This window comes from Diadema antillarum, unplaced genomic scaffold, assembly GCF_040938485.1.
Source record: "Diadema antillarum isolate AM-2024a unplaced genomic scaffold, OU_Dant_1.0 scf00000127, whole genome shotgun sequence".
NCBI lineage: Eukaryota > Metazoa > Echinodermata > Echinoidea > Diadematoida > Diadematidae > Diadema > Diadema antillarum.
The window spans coordinates 1,117,089-1,140,369 of NW_027271016.1; the positions used below are offsets into that span (position 1 = coordinate 1,117,089).

General features: G+C 38.6%; 1 protein-coding gene across 1 annotated transcript; it reads left to right on the forward strand.

The window, feature by feature from the left end:
* The first annotated feature begins 390 nt into the window (after positions 1–390).
* LOC139720342 (ubiquitin-associated protein 1-like) lies at positions 391–23,147 on the forward strand. The gene is made up of 7 exons (XM_071631705.1): positions 391–589; positions 4,379–4,430; positions 5,096–5,214; positions 6,427–7,377; positions 18,070–18,279; positions 21,005–21,106; positions 22,542–23,147. Exons 1-7 carry the CDS (start codon positions 578–580, stop codon positions 22,665–22,667), a joined length of 1,572 nt encoding a protein of 523 aa, XP_071487806.1. The 5' UTR covers positions 391–577; the 3' UTR covers positions 22,668–23,147.
* The last annotated feature ends 134 nt before the right edge of the window (positions 23,148–23,281 follow it).

Sequence of the window (23,281 nt, forward strand, 5' to 3'; positions counted from 1 at the left end):
CGGATAAATCACTTGTACTGCCTCCCTCGCCCCCGGGGATGAAAGGGGTTTCAGAAGGTTCGTTACATGCATGCATGGCAGCCAGCTAGCTAGTGCAGTGCTACTGCGCGGCAGTGCTTACTGCGCGGCAGTGCTATTACCGATGCTACGGCTCATGCGGACGAGGTTGTTTTAGGCTAATGTACAAACAGTGTACAAGCAAGTGTGATGACACATCCTATTTTTGGCAATAACATACGAACGAGCTGAAAACCCTATGCAGCTAGCCTAGCTAGCTAGCTGTATACGAAATGCTATTGCACAGTGTGTGTGAAGCATTGATCCGAGTCGAGTGCCGAAGAAGTGATAGCTATAGTGTAGGTATATTCCCCTTATCATCATGAATGAATGGTATTAAGCTCCTTTTGCATAGATGATATTCATCACATCGTCGCTGTTTCTATCATCTAAGATGGTCTAGATGCTATTAATCTGTAATTATATAGATTCTACTTTACCTGAATCGTTCGTTACAACCCCAAAAAGGCAAGACAGGACTGCAGCAGGCTGTGTTTGAAGTGATTCTGATTGTTGTTTCATGGTGCAGAAGGTAGGTGCCCATGCGCCCACAAGGTAAAAAATAAATAATTGATAAACATAACTCACAGAATGTAGATCTAACTGCAATTTGCAATTATAAGTGTAATTCTTTGTAGGTTGTTTATTTTGCACTTTGTCAGCTTTTTCATCTAACTGCAATTTGCAATTATAAGTGTAATTCTTTGTAGGTTGTTTATTTTGCACTTTGTCAGTTTTTTCATGATAATTGCAAACAAACTAAAAAACAAACAAACACACACTTGAACTTGAAGTTGATGTTCAGAAGAAAGTGCAAGTGACAAAGTGTGGCCTGTGGGACTGTCTAACTAATCAAATTGCTAATGTTAGACTACAACTCAGACACCTAAACAGTGATAAAATGTGATCAAATCTCAGGAAAAAAAAAAAAAACAGATCCAGTAACAGTATGCGGGCCTAACGTTAGGTGGTTTCTATTATTAAAACGCATAAACATTACAAAGATTTGCTGGCAGTGCGTGCAAAGCAAATTTTAGTCTAAATTTCTGTCAGTATTTTTGGGTGGGTGCTGTTAAATATTTAGATGATTGAGACAATGAGAGCCTATTTGCGAAATTTGTGATATTTCGCAGGGTGGCTGCTACGAGTGCCTTGCAAAACATGATAAAGTCAAAGGGGCACTAAAAAAGTATAGACTAGATTTATAGTGAGGTGCCTGCATCTCGCCAGGGACCCGAATACCGTCACCCTGTTTAAAATTGTTACGAACGCACTGAATAATAGGCCTAATTCATGCATAGATGCCAAGTTCAAAAAAATTTTATGAGTGAGATTTTCAGACTCGGCATCTCTGCACACACGCATGTGCGTGAGCGACAGAGAGAAGTGACTGAGCGAGGGGAGGGTGTGGGAGGGGGGTGTCTGCCCTCCCACGGTAGGGAGCTTTTTTTAATTTTTAGCTCTTAGTGGTGTTCACAAGCTATTGCACACTTACGTGACTATTTTTTTTACTTATTTTGAAAGACAAAAGGGAAATATGCCTTCAATTGCAACTCTCACTTTAATCCTAAAGCTATGCTCCCAATGCGTGAGAAAAATGGGTGTCATGCGTGAGATTGTGAGACAGACCCTAAATGCTTGAGTCTCACTCACAATGCGTGAGACTTGGTAGCTCTGAATTCATGCCTGGGATTGTGTTCAGTACAATTGAAACTTGGCAGGACTACCACAACCAAGCAAATTGTGGTGAAAACCGAAGAGTTTTTTGCGAAAATCTGAAATTTATATTAGGAATATGTGTTATAAGTATCATTACGGTTACCCGCACGCATCTTTGACGTGTATGTCTATGGGAGCATCACGGTCACCCGCACACGTCTTTTATTAGACAGAAAGATCCGTCTGTCCGGAGGACTCTTTTGTATTTTGCCATTAACGCCGTCCTCCGTAGACAGACGGAAGGTTGTAGTACCCATTGCTGTGTGGATGTTCTTAACCACTGTCTCTATGGAAAATTGGGTGAGGTACCTCACCCTTCTCGATTGCGTCTAATTCACGGCCCTAGGTCGGCAAATTTAAACTTGAATAGTTAAATCAACTATTCAAGAACAGACTACACTCACCAGATTAATGAATAATCCAATATTTCGGTCGAATTTTCAACGCAAAACACACATCAACCAGCCCGTCGCGTCGTCACGTTCAAACTGCAGAAACATACAGTATGAATCTATTAGCCAATCACATGCGAGGTAGTTTCTACGTGTTTTTTTACTTAATAAAGTACCTCGCATGTGATTGGTTTACAGATTCAAAATGGCGACTTACAGCTAGCGAACGGCGATGTTGCGATATGGATAAAATTTCTGCATTATAACCGCGTTACTGTGAGTATTTCGATTGCAAAATGTGAGAAATTAACCCCAAATATTGCTGCATAATGTGTCATATCATGTCAAACTTGTTTGAATGTAAAAAAGCTGCCTGTAATTTGGTTTATCGTAACGTTTTATCTGTGCGCTACTGCCACACAGTAGCTGGCATCATTGACTTCGGTCTGTATACGGAGGGGATCCGTGAAGCCAGACGCAGTCTCCGCGGAACATTCCCCGACGGACAGATACAGACCGATCTTTCGGTCAAGTCTTTTATGTGCTTTGTCTATGGGAGCATGGGTGACGAGTTGCTGGCCCCCTCCTTAGCGCACAACTATTTCGCATCGTTCGCGTTTGAAGACGATAGTTGCAAATTTCCGGTATCGATCAGTGAACTTGTGATTCTATTGGAATATTGATGCGAGATGCGGGTTAATACAACAAATGAGGAAGTGCACCGTGCTTGCAGGGCAGGGGTGCGTAAGGGTGTGTGTGTTTGTGTGTGTGTATGTATGTACACTGTTTTACATGCACTGGCACATTGATGAGCAAGGGGTTACATGATGTACACCACCGCGCAGCATACAGTAGTTGCAAGTTGGAGCCAGGCAACATGCATACATGTTGATACTTCACAGCCAAGGGGAATATAATCATATATATTCAATATGCAACAGTGAAAACCACTGTGAAAATTTTAGCGTATAGTTTGCGCCAAAAAAAATTGTCATTGGACCTGCATCTGATAAATTTCATAATAAGCGAACAATCTAGATGCTATTTCAGGGTATGAAACTACATCATAGGTACATGTATAACTTGTTACCTACATCTTGCAGAAATCCCAATTAGTTTGGTTCAGTGGTCACTGAGAAAAGTGGATCTTTGTAAAACATGCATGGGTCCATTTCATCCAAGTTTAGCACTTGGTGTGGATGCTTTTGACATCCACAATGAATGAAAATATTTTTCTCACATTAAGTGAAAGGGCAACTAGCATTATGATTTAAATTCTATGCATTAATAATCAACACAATCAATATGGAAATATTATGTAAATATCATTGTTTATTTTAATCTTGATGAAGAGAGAGAGAAAAAAACAAAACAAAAAACAAACAAACTAGAAAACAGAAAGCCAAAAAGGAGGAAGAGGTCACTCCAGTCTTCCATGAGTTAATACTTTATCATTCTTTAATCATTCATTTGCACACCTTACACATTTTTTTGTGCTGGTCCGACTTGTCTGTCAGACCAATAGGTACCAAGTTTTTCTATTTTTTGCAGGTCCATTCCTGAAAAAGTTACTGGTCCGACAATGGTTTTTACTGGTCCTGGACCGTCGGACCAGTGCCAGCGTGCAGTGTTGCCTTACATTCATTTGCAAAACAGTAACTCTGTTTTTGGCACAATGTAAACATTGACCAAGATATTTTCCTGAGACATTGCAATAGTAGTAAGTAAAGAAGCCCTGGACTAAAAATGAGAGTTAGTGAAAATTCAGATTTTCATCTGTATTTTTTGGTGGTGATTTCTTTGTCATTATTATAACTTTTTGTTTCTTTTCAGCCTGTCCATACAGTGGACTGAAGAATAATTGTTATTATTATTATTATTTTTTTTTTTTTTTTTTTTTGGGGGGGGGGGGGGGAGGAGGTTGATGTTTGTGGTCACATAGTGGCCCAGATCTTCACATTGCAATGGATTTATTTGATGTATTGTGTTCCCGTTTAACTGTTCAGTGTTGTGCAATGTATGTGTTGTTTTTCTGAAGAGATTGTCACCTGTAGATCAGTTAGTCTTCTTGCGAACACATCTAAAACAGAGTTGTTCAGTAAGATGAAATCATAAAAGTACTGTTAGTGAAAGCACTGGTTTAAATGATCTAGTTATCTATACGGCAAAGTCTCCTCATAAAGTGTCCTCTTTACTGACCCCTCTTGCAGATTCCAGCTGCAATGGCTTACGGATCTCAGACTCTGCACAGGGCATACTCTGGTAAGTAGATATCTGAGTGTTCGACCTTTACTCATATTTTGCAAAGCTCTCATGCACTCTTCTGTTAGAGGCAACTGCAAAGCTGAGGCAACAGCAAAGCTGAGCTACAAAGCTTCCTTCTTCTGCAAAGAGAAGAAGGAAGAGAAGGAGGAGAAAGAGGAGGCTGAAGAGAAGGATGAAGAAGAGGATCGCAAAATGGAAGAGATGTGCAGATCTGCAAACAGATGCCCAGTGCAGTGCTACTTAGCTGCCTATAGGCAGCCTAGAGAGCTAGTGGTCATGCAAAGGCGGGACCCTGAGGCTGTATGTTAATCATTAAAAAGATTATACTTTTTTCATTGAGTTGAAATATGTCGCCAATGGTCTGATTGAAAGCTGAAAGCATATCAACAATAATCCTGAATCTTGATTATAGAGGTACATCTTTATCTTGCTTTTCTATATGTGCTAGGAAACATTTCTTCAGAGATACTAGTTCTTGCAGTATCATGATATAAGACTTGCATGCTATTAAATACTCACAGTCATTTCCTTATTGACTTACAAGTACAAATGTATTTGGGCATGGAAATGGCATAATACTTGGCCTGCTGTGAAACCTGTCATTTTTAGCAAATTTTGATGCTCTTTTCTCCAACGCTCCTCCCCAACAAAACATCAACCAGTGTCCAGTGCAGAGGGTATTGAGATGCGTCTGAATGACAAGTTCAAGCCCACTGCAAAGGTTCTCCTTCCTCTAGAATACAAGCAAGAGGAACCCCGCTCTCTTTCTCAGGCACTGGAGGTATGCTTGAACTTCCATATTTATGCTGTCTTTTCTATTAAGCAATTGTTTAATTATTTATGTCGATGTAGGGCAATTTGTCAGTCAGTTGCAATGAAAACATCTCGACAGAAGAATTTCATGAATTTGAATAATTACGCAGTACCCGCTGCATGCTATAAGGATTAGAACCAACACTTGCTGTTGGGCGGAAGCTCGGTGGTCTAGTGTAGAGATGACGCTTGTCCGGAGATCAGGAGGTCATAGGTTCGAATCCTGCTGGAGTATGTACGCCCATGATTTTTTACCATGGCTACTACTAAAGGGCTGATCAATTCGGTGCTTATTTACGTCGATGTAGTCCAATTTGTCAATCACTTGCAATGAAAACATCTCGACGGAAGGATTTCATGAATTTGAATAATTGTGGCAATGCTGACTTGCAGAGAGAGTTTGATCACATCAGTAATCAACTCTGTTTGCAATTAACAATACAAAAGTTTCACCTACACATGTACTATTAATGGCATGCCAGTGAAATTTTGCAAATCATAAAAAGGTATGAAAATGAGCTTCCTTTTCCAAACATTCCATCAATACCGTAGGATGATCATTGACTCAAAGTGGCTGTCCGGGAACTGTCGTGGTTCAGTAGGCTTTCACTCAGTCTCTTGGGCCTAGTCACACATGTGATCACGGAAATGTGGCAATATATGCCTTTGTGTACGAAATGAATGCTTCACAATTGGGTGTGTCCAAATATGTCCAATACAATGAACTTGAGGTTGTCAGCTGCTGCATTCCAGTATGTAAAATACTCTTATATTATCAGTATTGATCTGAATATGAAACACTGATTGAAAGTTGTAAACTGCATTATTAGTGCCCAGGTCTTTGTAAACACACAACTTTTAAAATACCATTACCTAGACTGCTTGACAGTAGAATAACATGTCAATTTGCTCATTCATCCTTATTTTCTTTTCTTTTTTAGAGAAATTTTGTTCTGTGAATATGCTGTGGATTTCAGCGCACTATCTAGTATAGAAAGTCCTGATGTGTGGGAGAATACAAAGATTTTTATCCTTTTTTAGTATCAGGAGTCTTGTTGCAATTCTTTGTCTCAAAAATTTAGTTTTCAACATAGATAATGCCACCAAATTATCAATCTAAGAGTCATATGAATTGGTTAATTTATTATATTTGTGGGCTGTGATTTGTGTTTGTCTGCAGTATGATTTTAGCACTGAGAATACCTACCTGCAGTGGCTTCAGGGAGTTAGGCGGGCAGAGGCTGAGCGAGAGAAGCAGCGAAAACAGCAGCAGCTCGGAGCGGAAGCAGCCGAAGCTGCTCTCCAGAGAGAAGACCCTGTGCCCGAGGACACACCCCTGGGACACAGTGAGTTCCCGATGCAGGCTAGCGTCCCGCAGCGCCCTCTGTTGCCTCCAGCAGCAGCAAACCTAGGCCAGGAGATACTTCAGCCCGTGCCTCTCACGAACAGCAGCGCAAAGCCAGAATCAAGTATTGATAATTCTGCAATGGACAGCTGGGCAGACTTTGAAGGCAAATCATTTGATCCATTTGAGCTCACTGAGCTAGAGACCATCAATGATATGGAGGAACTACGTAATGTACTTGCTAATTCCGCACCCCCTCCACCTGCCACGATGGTTGCAAGCATGGAAATTCAGCAATCCAGTCCCCCACAGACAGATTCGGAGCCAGAGGTATCTCTATGCAAAACCAATTCTTTGGACGCAACTGATGATGGTCATCAAACCAGCATTGATGTCAGTTTTGAACGAGTATCATTCTCGTCGGGAGGCATAGCTCCACAGACCCAAACGACAACAGCGTACAGCCCTGACATTTCCAGCAGGTCAATACCGAACCAGCCGCCAGGTGTTGTTCAGCCAAACAGAACTGCAGCCACTGACCTCGCTACGAGGTTGCCACCCGTGAGAAGTGAAGTCTTTGGCCAGCGGAGCCCACTCCCGCCTATCACCCCTTCCAGGGAGAACTCTGACGTAAGTCTACTGTCACTTGACTCACATGGGTCAGGTCTGCAGGTGTCAGATCATGGAGGTATGGCGCCTCCTCCATACACGCCCATGGACACATCGCTGCCGCCTCATGGAACTCCATCACCAATTCCCATGGAGCCTCCACCAAACTACCCAGCGGTGAGTATGGCATTTCTCCTTTGCAATAATCAACTGCGTGTTGCAAGATTGTCACTGCCAATGTTTCATTCAAAGGCTGTGGTGTTTGTTTTTGGTGGTATCCTCATCAAATTTTTGCTGCACTGCTTGAATGGCCGAAACAAAACAAAGCTCAGGTTTTTCAAAGACTGAGATGCATCACAATGCTGCCTTCACTCTTACACACATTTGCTGTGTCTGCACCCTATGTCTGCTCCTCAAATTTTGAGTTAGTTTAAATCTTTGTTGCAGTTTTCCCATTCATCGGCTCTGTTCCCATGCAAAAAGACAAATAAAAACTTGTGCACATCATGTAATGTCTTTTATGATCATTGTAAATGAAGGGGTATTTGCATGGTTTCTTAGTTCTGTCTTTTAAAGCAGTACATTATAAGGTCAATAGTGCTCATGCGTGATGCTTCTTTGGATAAAATTGTATTTTTCTTTGTAAGCTCCTTATTTCTTGTTGATGAAGTAGCAGGAAAATGAACCTCACATCAGGTTTGTCTGTTGCATGTGTAGTACACATTCAAGAGGTTTATGAAAATACCTTAAAATGAGTTCTTCATAATTTTTCCAAAGGGATTACCAGCTGAGAAACATTTCAATGTTGGATGAGGTGTTACCCTAAATTTCTGCATGGCTGACATATTGTTTGAACTTCTGTAGTTCGGATTTGAATTGTAAATGGCCAAACAGTGTTAAAAAATGCTTTTAGAAAAAATCATTTACTCAACCACATAACATCTCATATCAATGATGAATACTTCTGATCCTGATGAATTTTAGGCAAAAAGGTGTCATGCAATAACATACTCGTACATGTAAAGAATGTAAATACTGATTTTGTGAACAATATATTCTCTATCATGTCAGGGGTCGCACTTAACTTTTTTTTTAACTAGCCAGGCGGACTACTTAGAATCAATTTTGACAATGAAGCAATATTTTGGCTAGCCAGACGGACTAGTTACTTCAGAATTTTATGATTTTTAGCTAGTCCGACATGAATTTGGGTGGCCAATGGCCAGCGGACCATCGCCAATTTCGAACCCTGCATGTACTCTGTTTAAATGCGCATCAGGGTAATAATCCTGCAACTGTGTTGAACGGGGCAAAACGTTCAGCTTCATAAGCTAAGCTCTGCCCTAGCTTCCTTGTGCATATCTGCACAGAATGCAAATCAATCAACTTAATGAGAACAGCTAGCGTATGTAGATGAATAGGAAAGGATCATATTGTGTTATATTGCCTTTTCTTGGTCACGATATTCTGCACACTGTATTCATAATGTGCTAACAAGAGCTTTACAATCTTTCTAATGGCCAATGTACAACATACTGGTAAGTATGTTGTTTGGTGATATGAAAGTCAAAGCAATAGAGCATTCAGTGTGTTTTGTAGTTTAGGACATCAGAATGCTTGCCAAAATTTCACACAATGTGATATTCCATACTGAGAGATGATACATGTACACCTGTACACCTCATTAAGTTTCCAAATTCACAATCATGTCCTTCATGATGATTCCCTATCTTTGCCAAGATAGGTCATACGTTTGTACATTCACTGTATGGAATGTGCAAATTTAATTATATTTCAATTTTTGCCAGACAGTGTCAAATAACTTCCAAGAACAGATGAACATGATATTGTGTAGCTTGTACATAGATCCTGTAAACAGATGTGAGCTAGGAAACGAAAGCAGGTTATGCCAGTTAGACATACTGTACTTTTGTTGTTGTTGGGTGTGTTTTTTTTTAGTCTGTGAATGATATTTAAAGATATTGCTCTCTCTTTTTTTTTTTTTTTTGGGGGGGGGGGGTGGGGGTTTGAACAGCCAAATTGAAAAATAACATGAAAATCTCTACACTTTTAATACAGAATTTTATTGTGAACAGGTATGGTATACAACGTGCCCGTGAGTAAAATCAAAATGCAGTGAAGTACTTTTATACTTAACTCAAGTGATACGCCTTGCAGATATTCCTACAGGCTGCTAGATAAAAGCCATATATCTAGAGCAATTACTTTACAGACTTCTGAAGCATACATTGTAGTCTATTAAGCTTTCTTGAATAGAAAACACTTGCTCAGATTTTACCCTTATTAGCAATATGATACATATAACTTGTATATACAAAAAAGGAGCACAAGTTTGCTTGCAAATTGCAAGCATATTTTGTATTATATATTGACAATTTAAGTAGGACAGTGTACTGTGGATTCATATCAAGAGTACAGTATTTGTATCTGATAAGATGTGAATAATGATGTCTGATTAGTAAAGTGACCTCAATACTAATAGTAGCCTGCTCATTGCTGGAGAATAGTATAATTAGCAGATTTGCTACCAAATAAATGAATCTCACTTTGGGTTTTTTTTTTTGTTAGTTTAATCTTTCTTCTGTTTGTTTTGTTTGTTTCATTTTCCATTGTTTATGTGAACATATTTTGAATAAGTCATGCTTGCATGATGTGTGTAGGACACTTGTTTTTTGGGTTGTTGTTGTTGTTTTTTTTTGTTATGTAAATGCATTGCACACTCCCCTTGTTTAATCTGGCATGTGTATGCAAGTTTCCATGCCATAAGGTTAATTGGTTCAAAGCAAGAGGACCTCAAAATATAATTGTGTGTTTGTAAATCACCCCTGTTGTGTAGCCATGTATGCTCGTAAAGTAATAATGAACAGTGTACTGTGGATCATTGTTTCATTGGTTTCTATCAGTGTTTAGGTACTTTTGTCAGCATTAAGCTATGATTTCATATATAGGCACTTCAGGCAGTTGATATTGTGTCTTTGAACCCATTATTCTGTGCTTGCAAAGTAATCTCGTGTACACATGCAACACTTTAGAAGTAGGCAGTGTTAGAAACCCCCCAAACCTGTAGACACTTATAAAGCAACTGATAAGGGCAGTTTTGCAATTCCTTTGAGTCCATGTACAATGCATTCCTGTGACATGCGTGAAGGTTCTCTCATGTTGATAGCAGAAATAAACCAAACTGACCATGAGAACAGTACCAGCATGTGCCAGTAGAGATCTGTACAGGTAGAAATCGGGGGAAAACCACACTGATAGTAGGGACAGTTGCCAGAAAAGTATCACCATGTTGCAATACAAACAATGCAGTACATTGTAATATGATAGAGAGAGAGAGAGAGAGAGGTGGAGAAGGAAACACAGAAAGAGTGAATGAGAGAGAAAAAAGAGGAAGACAGGAAGAAAGAGAAACAATGCAGGGCAAGTCCAAGATAACACGCACGTTACGTATGGGACATTCAGAGACTTTTATGACCTGAAAAATAGTGTTAATGGCCTTTGATCATATTGAACTTCATCATGGTGATTGATATCTAGGAGAAGTATAATCATGTAAAAAATTGAGAAAAATGACCCTGACAATTATATTCTAGAAGAGAAAATATGTGCTGTTACGTATGGGACCAGAAAAATTTTGTTTTTTTGAACATTTTCTTCAACCTCAAAACTCTCTGAAAGTATATCATTCTACAACTTGTAACTCACTGTGATGAAAGTCACAACACTCAAGATTATCACAGGTAAGTTTCATGTCATTAGGCAAAAAGCTCTAATTACAGGTTCTAATTAAAGACAGACATGACGTGTTACGTATGGGACAGTTACGTATGGGACAGTTTGTCCCCCATTCATTTAGTTTGTGAAGAACCATGTTTATGGGTATTTTGCATAATTATTGAAGTAAAATCAGTTGAAACTACTCAAATACTGATCCAGATTGTCAAGGAAACAATATTCCCCAAATATTCACCATCATAATCATATTCAATCATATTTTTATATTTCTATGACCAACCTGGGTATGCATGCCCTTTGTCCCCCATTCGTTTAGTGTGTGGAGAACTCATGTTTATGGGTATTTTGCAAAATAATTTTGCAAAATACCCATAAACAAATGTTTGCATAATGATTGAGGTGGAATCAGTTGAAATTACTCAAATACTGATCCAGATTGACAAGGGAACAATATTCCCCAGATATTTACCATCATAATCACATTCATATTCTGTATTTTTTATGACCAACCTGAGTATGTATGCCCTATTTTTATCAGGATGGTTACTACTGAAAAATTGAAGTTTAAAGTGTTTACTTCCATTGATGAAGGGCAGTTTGCCATTTAGTTTCAATAAAAAACAACTTGACACAAGAAATATTAAGTTTAATAAATAAGCAATACCTGCTGCGTGGAACCCCAGTGATCGAGTAGATATATGATGTCTGTCTAGCAGTTAGGTCATTGATTCGAGTCACACCTCAGTATGTATACCCATGAATTTTGTTGTGGCTACTACTGAAAACTGAATAAGGACAATTTGTGTATCACTTGCAATAAAAAATAAAAAACACTTTTTATTTTTTTCCATATATATCACAACCATTTCAAATTGGATCTCCATCACATAAACTGTGAATTCCTCTAGTCTTAGGATTTGATGCTCTTAAGTAATTCATATAATTGGTTTCCAATCATCTCTTTAAATGTTGAAAACTGGATACCCATTTCTACAAAAAACTATACCATCCCTTTAATGCTGATTTTTCATTGTGTGTTTTGCCATTTTCCCCTCCCCCTTTCTGAAAATTGTTCAGTCAAGTTCATGTATTGTTTCAAGTGTCTATAACTCAAAAAGTATAGCTACAATGTTGGGATGCTTTCTTTAGGATGATTGACCATTTGTGTACTGAGAGACCTTCCCAGCTTGCTGCTATGCATTCACATGCAATATGTATGAGGATGTCCCATACGTAACGCATTTGTCCCATACGTAACATTATTTCAATGCCTAATCAAAAATATTTCCTTTACTTTTTTTACTTTTTTTCTATGGCATTTAATTTCTCTAAACAATAAATTAGAACTTTCCAAAAGGGCATTAAAACAACCTTAGCAATTTCAGAAAAAACCTAAAAAAATGACCTCATTTTGTTACGTATGGGACATCTCATGATAGGACACGAGCTAGTTTGCATAATCATTAGCATAATCCCTAAATTTTCATACCAACTTAAACTATGTGATGAACTTCTTATGTCCACATATTAATCAAATATTATTTGCTTTCCTTTGAATTAATAAGAATTTTTATAAATGTCCCATACGTAACGCTGTGTTTCACATTTATGCAAATGAAGCCCTTGAAATTTGCATAAATTTACATAATATCATTTTTTCCTCCACGGAAATCAAAACTTCAACTCATAAGCTTCAAAATGATACCAGACATGTCAATATTGAGCAAAGATGAAATTTTGCCTTCTGAGGGGACCTTATCTTGGACTTGCCCTGCAGTACATATGGCACTTCATTAATTGCTTGGTACTCATAACCTCACATTATTTTTTTTTTGATAAACTTTCTTGTGCTCTGATTTGTACCTTTTAGGTAAAGTACTACAAGACTACAGTGTAGTGTAGATATGCCTACATATGTGCATGTAGTTGTCAGAAAGTGTTAATAAAATTGTTTTGCACATCTAGTTACTTTAAAGAACCTCCCGATCATATTCATCATCTTAATCATAAAAAAAAACCACCCAAAACATGATTTTACCAGAAAATCTTTCTACTATCAAGGGGCTTGCCTCATATTCAAATTTATACTTTAATTATAAAGCAGTATGATATGTTTACATACAACATGTACAAGCCACCTTAATATGAAAGTGGTCTTCCTACAGTGGTTATTTTTGTACAGATTCAATACAATACAATATTATAAATGTGTTGTAGTTTTCTTGCATAGATTAGAAGGTAATTCTCTGACACTCCATGCACTGGGTTTTTGCTTGTTAGTCATATGACGTCAGTCTACAGTGCTCTTTAGTGGTGGCTAGATGATGGTGTACAAAACTTGTATTTATAGTTACTGGTAGGTATTGTTTGTGATGGCAAATTTGTGGTTTGAGGCAATCAGTTCATACAAATTTATCTTTCAGGAAATATACATCACTTTTTTTCATATAAATTTCCTGCAGTTTGTTTCAGTCTTATTGATTTCCTTCTACTAAAAAAGGGAAGGAAAATAACAACATCTATGTATTTCAGGTAATGTAACTCTGAATTTGTCCAGGCTTCAGGTGATTTGCTTGGATGATTTTTTTTTTTTTTTTTTTTTTTTTTATCCAAAGGACTGACAAAGATACCTGTCATTTTATAACTGATCTTCAAAGTTGCTTATAAGATGATTATAAAAGTGTATCTTTAGGCATGAACATGAGACATTGGCATAATATACATGTAGATTAGATGTGGCATATTATTGTTTCCTGTGCAAATATTTAAAATTTGATGAATATCAAGTAACAACTCAACTGTCTTGGAACAGCTCTGATTCTGTAGGCATTAAGGCTGTATGTGTAGGTACATTGTACCTGTGTGTTCTTGGAACTGGGGTTATATTTGAAGGGCCAGCAAGTACCCAGTCCCATCCCCAGCCCACCATTCATGTGCACCTGCCCCTCTTGTGTTTAGAAAAACAATAGATCATACACTTTCAAGCTTTGACAGCTTTTTGTGTCAACTCCTACCACCCCATTAAACAATTTGTGACTGAAAGAACAATTTTGATTGCTCTTTATTTGTGATAACCCTCTATTATATCTTAATAATTTGTAGCGCAAAATCAGACTGTACCCTTAGTTTCATAATATGATATAATTTTCTTTGTAAAATTTTGTTTATGATAAAGTTGCAGACACCTCTAAATGAAAGTGAAAATGAAATTGGAAATGTATGTCATTGAATGTGTTTGTCAAAGGGCATACTTCAGAGTTGAGTGTGTCAAAAGTATGTCCTGAAGTTATTATTTTTCTCAAGTTTGGAGTGCAGCTTTTCTGGTATGATTGTACCATCATCGTTTCGGACGTCTCATCAGAATATTACGATGTTATCATACAAATAGTATTTGAGTTACCATTTACATGATAGATTTCTGCAACATAATTTTGTCTTTGTTCTTTGTTAAGGGGTTGTGCATTTTAAATGCATGGTATCCTTGGGTTGTGTCTTAAGAAATCTTTCTCATTCTTTCCCAAATTGTAGTCTGTGTGTTTTCATAATGATCTTCCTCACAGTTTGATGTGTTGCATACAATGTACCGTATATGCTGAATGTTGTTTAAATACCTCTCCTTTCTTGGTTTGATTGCTGTGAATATTGTATACTTTCCTCCCTATCTATCTAGGTTGAACTAGAAGCTAACTTTCCTCAAATGGTGAGTGTTATTGTGCTGTCATTGTTAATTTGCATGTACATTGTACATATGATAAAATCTTTCATGTATGATAGATAGTACAGTCATTCGTGTGCAACTTCACATCTAGAGAATTTTCTTCTACATTCTAGTTTCTCCATGCATACATGTGTATATACATACAAATATAATGGAGGTTCCAGATACTTCCAAGTGCTAAAGCACACCAGGGTCACATGTTTGCTGCTAAGGATGTGACTGCTTGCCTTAGAATCGCTAACACATAACCATGAATAATGAGCTACTCTCATTAAGGTGTACTAATAACATTTTGTATTCTATTCTATCTGTGTGTGTGTGTGTGTGTGACTACAATGTACATCAGTCACTTCTTACTCTTCACTTCAAGTGATTTTATTTATTCATTCATTTAGAGGACAACAACTGCAAAATATTCTTTTACACTTTATTGGTATTTTTTCTAATCCTAAGCCTATGCAAAGCTGACAAAATATTTGTTGAAAGTATTTGTTGCCACTTTGCTCAAAACATACAAAAAGTAGGACAAAATTAATTTCCATTTTTCTACATATTTTTTTACAAAATAAGCTCTATGCTTTAAAGTAATAACTTGTTAAAACTTATCCACCTTATCCTATTTAAAATGTATATTAGAATAAGAGACAGCTAGGAGTTGCAGTTTCATAGAAAAGGGAGAAAAGAGAATTTAACTCTTTATGTTCCATGTTCGCACGTCCCACTCAGTCGACGGCATGCCAACTTCACATATTCGCTCAAGCTCACTAATCCGCTTTAACTGATCGATAAATCGCCTAATCCCGCGGTACAATGAAAGCTTTTCTCGCGCTTTTGTTCCTTTTCCATACAGCTTGCATTCTATGTGGTAATTGACTATCAAGCGGTGTTCCCAACTAAATTTGCGTGTAAATTCTAAGTTTCTTTCATGGTTTCATGTGCAAAAGTCATGCCTTTACAGTAATGTAGCAACTGGTCATTAAAAAAAAAAAAAAAGAAATAGATTTGTCATACAATTTGTATCAAAGCAAGCATGGCATTCCTCTTCATCTTTGCTCACTATTGTGTCCAGCTTAACAGAAATTTGTAGAAGTTATATAGATTGGAAAAACAGAATTCTTTCTCAAAGCATGACTACCTTCGTGTCTCAGAATAACGTGGCACACAGGGGGTTTCCACCATGGCACACAGGGGGTTTCCACCATGGCAAATAAAGAGTTAAAGACTAGGGTCACTTAGGTATGCTGTGCAGCAGTATCAATGAAAGCATGTTCAATGTCACAGTGAAAGCGGTGCCAGTCCAAAAAAATGTTTTAAAAAAATACAAACAAACCTGCTAAAATCTCCACTTAAAGTGGGTCTGCACCGGAAAGAAACATGTCTAGCGCCATCATAAGGCTCATTTTTCTCTGTGGTGCCCAGCATTTCTTCCATAATGCCAAACGGCGTGCAGCAATTAACCCGTTCCATACTGAATTCTGATATCCCCCATAGACTTAACACACAGATCACCAGGTTCCCGTAAACGTAGGGGATGGCCTAGCAGCGCAGCAGCTCGCTTCGATCCCGCATTATCTTGCGCAGTCCAGTGCATACGTATATGATTGTATACCACGTACTATAGTACCATGGTACGTACCATTATATGTATCGCGTTGTCACTTACTAGTACATGTATCACTTCGCGATCTGTTCGGTGCTGTCTACAACACTCAGATCGTTTATTCTGATCGTTGTGTCGAACTTCAATCTGCGATTATGTCGCGGATACGACTTGGTAAATGCTGGATCCAGTGGGAGGAGATCTATGCGAGCTGTGCTGGTGTATAGCGAGTAGGTCATTGGGCTGAGTGAGTGGATTGTCGTGGATCTCTCTCACGACTAGTAACCCGTTCCCTCGCGATCGGCCGAAAGATTGAGGCCGCGCCGGGCGGGCCGGGTTGGGCTCTCGGTACCCCACCATAATATGCACTGCTTGTGTATGTTCTCTCGGCTCTGCGCACAGCTGCTGTGAGATCGTGCGCTGACCGGCAGGCGGCGATCAGCCACAGTATAAAATAACGATGTAACCACAGAACTAGAATTCTGTGGATGTAACCCGGCCACCGAAAGTTTTAATAGATGGCGCTCTTTACAAAAAAGTTCTGGCATCAAAATAATGGCTAGTGCAGACGGGCTTTAAGTTGAGTTTCAAGCCACCACATTTTGACAGTAGGTAGAGGGAAAATTACTCTCCTGAGTAAGACAAACTTTAACAATTTGAGTTTGACAGGCCAAATGACATGTTTTAATCCATACAGAGAATCTTTATCTGTGACTTTACATTTTGTATATAATATGGGTTTTGAGGTGGACAGTCATATTTGGAAAGTTTTGCAGATAAACCTTATGCTGGTTTAAAAAAGAAAATATTAAGGGATCTGCTCTTTTTGTGGTGCATTGTATGTCAGAGTTTCTTTTTTTTTCTTTTTGTGATCTTTTACTGTTTTGTGGCAAGTTGTCATATTTATTTAGAAATGTCTTAATACTGAAAGCATATTTTATTCTTAAAGTATTGCCTTGTCATTCTGTTTGTCTTGCATGATCAATCCAGAAAAAAAAAGAATCTAATTAGACAAGGTAGTGCAAACATAGTATGGGAACCACAGCAACAACAACAAAAAGAAAAATCATCTAGTTGGCTTTGAGATTTGTCAATTTCAAGTATTTGACAGCATAACATTTCTTCTTGCTCCATCTACCTACCAACCCTACCCCCTCCCCCCCCCCCCCAAAAAAAAAAAAGCAGATGAGTTTTAAAAGAATCATTTTTTTTTTTTCATATTGCATTGTTGATCATGTTGGTCTCAATCTTTCTCATTTTTTTTTTCACGCTTTCTTTCCCATCCCATTCACCCTGATATTCTTTTTTCAGTGGAAGTAGATTCATCATATGTCATTATATAAAATGTTTAAATATAATTTGTACCATCAAGACAATGGCTGTTGAATTTGTCATGTGATTTGACTTCAGTGCACACTGAAAGATGGGTCTAATGATGTATGCTTTTATCTACAGGAGTAATATTTCTGTTTAATGTAAATTTATATTTGGAGAGATTCAGCACCATGTATTACCCTTCTTTTTATGCCATTGGTTCCATATACCTGGTATATGTCATCATCTTTTATCATCATCCTGAAAAGGTTGATGAAATACTTGTGTAGATCTCAGTCGTGTGGTAGTTGAGGCAGTACAAATGTGCTTGTACATTATAATCTCAAGTACTCCTGGCAGGATAACAATCAAGAATCCAAAGTCTGCTGTACACATAGCTTTGAAAGTCCCCGTCAGTCTTGAATGGTGGTTAAAAGCATAGAGAAAAGAATAGCAATGTGATGTCCATTTTTTTCAACAGAATCTGAGCAGATACACACCGCTTCCAGCGCCGACGAGCCAGGGGGGCGAGAGCGCCAGCATCCGTACCATAGCGATGGAAGAGCAAGATCCCACGTACGAGGCACTGAGCGTAGAAGAGAAGAACTTTGTGAATACAATCGTAGGGATGGGCTTCCCAAGAGGCCGGACAGCTCGGGCAGTGAAGAACATTGGCAATGATGACAGACAGGTATTAAATCAGAGCAGCTTGCATATGTACACATTGTTTTTAAAAGTACTGTATACGCCATATATTTCGTGAGTCCAAATTTTCGTGAATCGGGACTTCTCAACAATTTCGCGAGTGGTTAAATTCACGATCGTGGAGTCCTGTACTGAATGGAAAAATGTTTACACGTACGTCACATTCTTATCAGCATTACAGTGAATATTTTCACTCGTTTTTAATTTCATGAATAGTAGCTGACTCGCGAAATTCACGAAAATAAAAACCTCACGAAATATTCGGCGTATACAGTAGTTGGGTTTGCTATGCTACCACTTTGAAGCATTATACATGAAAAGAAGAGAAAATTTGACTGTCCTGAAAGAAAGGCATGGCAAATTTTATAAGCTCATTGTGATGTCATGTTATGTTATATTATGACCCAAGGCCTAACACAGAGTGAAATACTGCCCTGAAGGCAATAAAATCAGGCATGACTCATTTTATGGAACCAGTCAATGTTTCTTTTACAGACTGAATATAGAATTGCTTATGCATTGCCAAGTTGGGAATTTGAACTTGCAATGCATGGCACAAAGTTCATGTTGAATAGTGGCCTGGCATTAAGGCTGCATTTTATGAGCAGAATGGCCTGCAGTACCACAACGCTTTCATTTACATGTCTCCTTGTACAAAGGAACCTTTTTTATATGTGTAAACTTGTGGGGATCATGGCAAATAACAATTTTGTTTCGAGTGCACAATTCTTTTTCTACCTGGACTTGTGCTATGGACAATAGAGTCACTGTATTAATGCATTCATGTCATTGCATTTTGTCAGAGGCACATGTCCTGAGAAAAAAACAAACCACATTGTGGAAATAGTCAACCCTTCTTAGGCAAAGTGATTATTATGTGGATCAGGTACTTGGATTCTCAAGGTGAGATAAATAAGTTTTTGCAGAGTTTACATCAATCATATCTCTGGAATGAATGCCTGTTCTCCAGTTCATATGATAATGGTGGTGGGGGGGGGGGGGGGGGGGGGGATTCCAGCTTAACCCATAATGTACCAAGAGAGACAGGCTTTCAAGTGGCCCTACTTTTCCTACTTTTTCCTACTTTTTTACTGCTGTCCCTACTTTTCCTACTTTTTTGCTCAAAATCCTGCTTTTTCCTACTTTTTCCTACTTTTTTGGTGAAAAACCCTGCAAAAAAAAAAAAAATGTGCAAGGCTACTTGAATAATTTATATTCAGAAATGATGAGTAGACTCTAGTTGTAGATTCTTACTGGTGGGGAGAGCCTCTTCAGCATGAAAGAGGGATAACACACACCAATCAACCACAAACCTAAGACTGCTGCCAGCCTCAGCTTTTGCTCCTGTGCAGTGCTCAATCAGCTCTCATCATCGCTCATCGCTCAAAATAATACCAGGCTCTCCCAGGAGCAAAAGTGAGGCTGAGGCAGCAAGTTTGTGAGTACAAATTAAGATTTACATGTAACATCAAGAGTTCTGGTGAGTATCGACGAAAACTACTCCAAAAAGCCTGCACATGTCCTGACTGATTCCTACTTTTTTTTCTTAAATGCCCTACTTTTTCCCTCTTATGTCCTACTTTTTCCCTACTTTTTTAGAGATTTTGTTCCTACATTGTACTTTATTCCTACTTTTTTACATTATCCCGCTTGAAAGCCTGGTTGTAAGACTGACTGTAGAAAGCTCATCTTCCCGATAAAGATATATTTGAAGCAAAATTAATAAATAAATGAATTTTTATGAGAAAACATGACAGTTCCAGTAGATATTAATCAGCCAGAATTAGACAGATAGAGATGCATACGCTTTAGAATGGACTGAGATGTATTTGCAATGTTATTTGTAAGGTAAGCTAGGTTTAAATGCGAACATTCTATGATTTTTGTACTCCCTAGTCTATGGACTGTTAGGCTGTGCTTTAGTTTTGTGCTTTAATCATGTAAGCAAGTATGTGTGGGCATGGTATGTCATGGGTTAGAGGAAAATTGGGTTTTCATGTTCAACAGCACACATGTGGACAATTTTTCACGTGTTAGGCAAATAGCTGTAATTCTTGCAAATTCTGTTTTGGAATAAGGCAAAATTGTTCTGGGCATGATACTCAGTGCAAATATGTTCACTGTGCCCAGTTTTAACACTTTTACAATATTGTAGCGAAGTGAACTTTGTTTCGAGAGCACTGAGACAGGTCATTAGTTTTATACTCTATCACATCATTATTGCTTTCCTGTATGCAAGACAGCGGTAATGGTAGTAATAAATGCAAGGTATACTAGGTACCCTGCTATAGGGAGATTATACTTTGCTGCATAAGCTAGACATGTGGTTCCTTCTGGTATATTATATTGTACATTAGAAGTGTTTTGATTATGTAGCAAGCTATGTGAGAACCCTTTTCATTGCCTTTAAAGCTAAATGGCGTGTGCTTCAATGCCAGTATTGAAATTGATGTATAAAGAAAAAAGGCATGGCACTGCTGCATTTAACATTCTGTCCTGCAATACAAAATAGGAAAGTTTATCAGAAGGTGGAAAATGGTGCAGTTCCAGGGTCACAGTTTCCTTCACACCTTCACATTTTCAGCTGTGCCAGACATGAGTATCCTTGTTTGAAAATAATTGTTCTGCAGCCATTTTGTTTCTGTGTGTGTAATGCTCTGGGTTTTATTACATATTCTACTGGTGTTTCTTTTTTTTCTCTGTTTTTCCAGGTGGTAGACTTGTTATGTGCAGTAGATCACCTATGTGGACAGGGGTATCCGGAAGCCAAGGTGGAAGTAGCTCTCAGTCTACAGGACAACAACCAGGAGAAGGTAAACAGTGCCTCTGAGACCAGCAAGCTCATTGTACCCCTGGAGCTCCTGCTTTAGGCACCTTTCACTCCGGTGACATATTGTATTTGACAGTGTATTAAACCTGCTGCACACTATACGATCAGACCAGTCGTATGACCTTGTACGACCTTAAGACCGGAAGTGTGACGTCACCAACCTTGCCATTTTCCAGTTGTATGACTGGGTCTTGGTGCCAATCGTAGAGATTTGACATGTTGAATTTCCACGACCGGTCGTGGGCTTTCAGCCATTCACAATACAGTAAAATGCAAGTGCACTGTGCGCTATGTGTGCGCTTCTCTTTTGGATGCTCTGAAGCCAGAACGGTCGTAAGCCTAGTTGTGTGGTCTGATCGTATAATGTGCGTTGCCAGGTCATACAACCTGGGCCCCATTTCATAAAAGATGTTAGGATGACAACTCTTGCTGGAATGACCACTTTCCACAGCAAACAGCCAATCAGGAAGCTGTATTCTTGTCGTTACCATGACAATAGTCATTCCAGCAAAGAGTTGTCATCAAATGAAATTCTTTATGAAATGTGGCCCTGGTCTTAGTTCAGTTCAGTTAAGTTCATATAGTCATGAGTCATGTAGTGTGCATCGGGCTTTAACTGCACAATCTTTTGAGCTATCAGGACTCAAAATTCTGGCAAGTTTATATGAAAAAAACAATAGCAGGAACAACAACAAAAGCAATTGATGCTTCGGACACTCACTTGCAATTTTATATGTGCCGGACTTGGTTTTGTATCGATTACAATTCATTGTTCCTATGGTTAATTAATCTGAAAATGAAATAGGGTTCATTATTCTGAAGGTTAGTTAATCGAAAGTGCAATAAGGTTATTTATTCCGAAGGTTCATTTGTACACACAGCTTTGCTGACTTTGAATGTGATTATGAACACTTAACTATTCAAGAACACTTAACTATTCAAGCACAGTGAATGATATTTGTTTGCCTGTATGGACTTTCAAAATGCCAAAGCTGCAGGAATCATGAATTGGGAGCATAATATTTGGAAATTGAATTCTCTTAGTATACAGTGTTTAATGATACTACAAATCAGTGACTCACTTTGTAAAGTGATTTGATCATATTTGTACCAGCAAATGTGACTTCTAGTCTTTCTGATTCGCAAAGGTCGTTAGAACAAATCCCTGGTTTTGATTTGGTCCATGGACTAGAGCAAGCATAAAGTAGGTATACAGTGTACGTTGCACATGGGCATGTCAGGACACATTCAATATTGGTTCTCTGTTGGGGTATGCGATGTGTTATGCACATTTTGATAGGCAATAGTGCTTTGCATACTCCATAGACTAAATTTGAGCTGCCTTTGTGAATTATGACCTCTTGAGTCTGTGTGAAAGAGATTATCACTGTGTCCTTCTTCTGTCCTGCGTTGTGTAGGCACAAACCTTCCTGAGTCTGTGGCAGCGGTTTGAGGAGCTGGGTTTCAAGTCGGAGGACATCAAGAGGGAGCTAGTCGTACACGGCAACGACGAAGAGAAAGTCCTCGACACGCTGACGCGATGATGGTACCACAGCCGCTTCCTCCTGCTCCTCCTCTGAACTCTGTTTGCTGCCCTCGTTTGGAACAGCCAGGACCTTTCCTTTGCCTCAAGCTGTGTTTAACCCGTTGAGGACGGACTGATTTTGCTACAACTTGCTTTTCGTATAGACACCTGCCCGAGTATACTCGGGACTCGTCCTCAACGGGCTAACCCTTGTCAGAGTGGAAACGAGAGAGACAAGAGTGTTGTGACCATTGGAAGAAAAGGTCCCTCGTCAGATTCTTTGACTGCTCTCGACTGTAACGCATTGGCCTGAATGGACGGATGAAACCACCACAGCATCAGTGTGATCAGATTGCTAAAGTCAGGAAAGAGGAAAAAAAAAAAAAAGGAAGAAGAGAGATTGAAAATATATGTATATTCTTGGTTACCGAGGCATGTAGTGCATGATTGTGTCTGCATACATGTGTACCAGCGCATGTTGACCACAGGACCAAGCAGTATATCATATTAATTCAACATCATGAAGCATGATACAGTGCAGTTTTATGCCCATGATGCATCTTGAATTTTTTTTTTTTTTCTCTAGCAGAGATAGCATAGTTCAACATGCTTAGAAATACTGCTAAACTAACT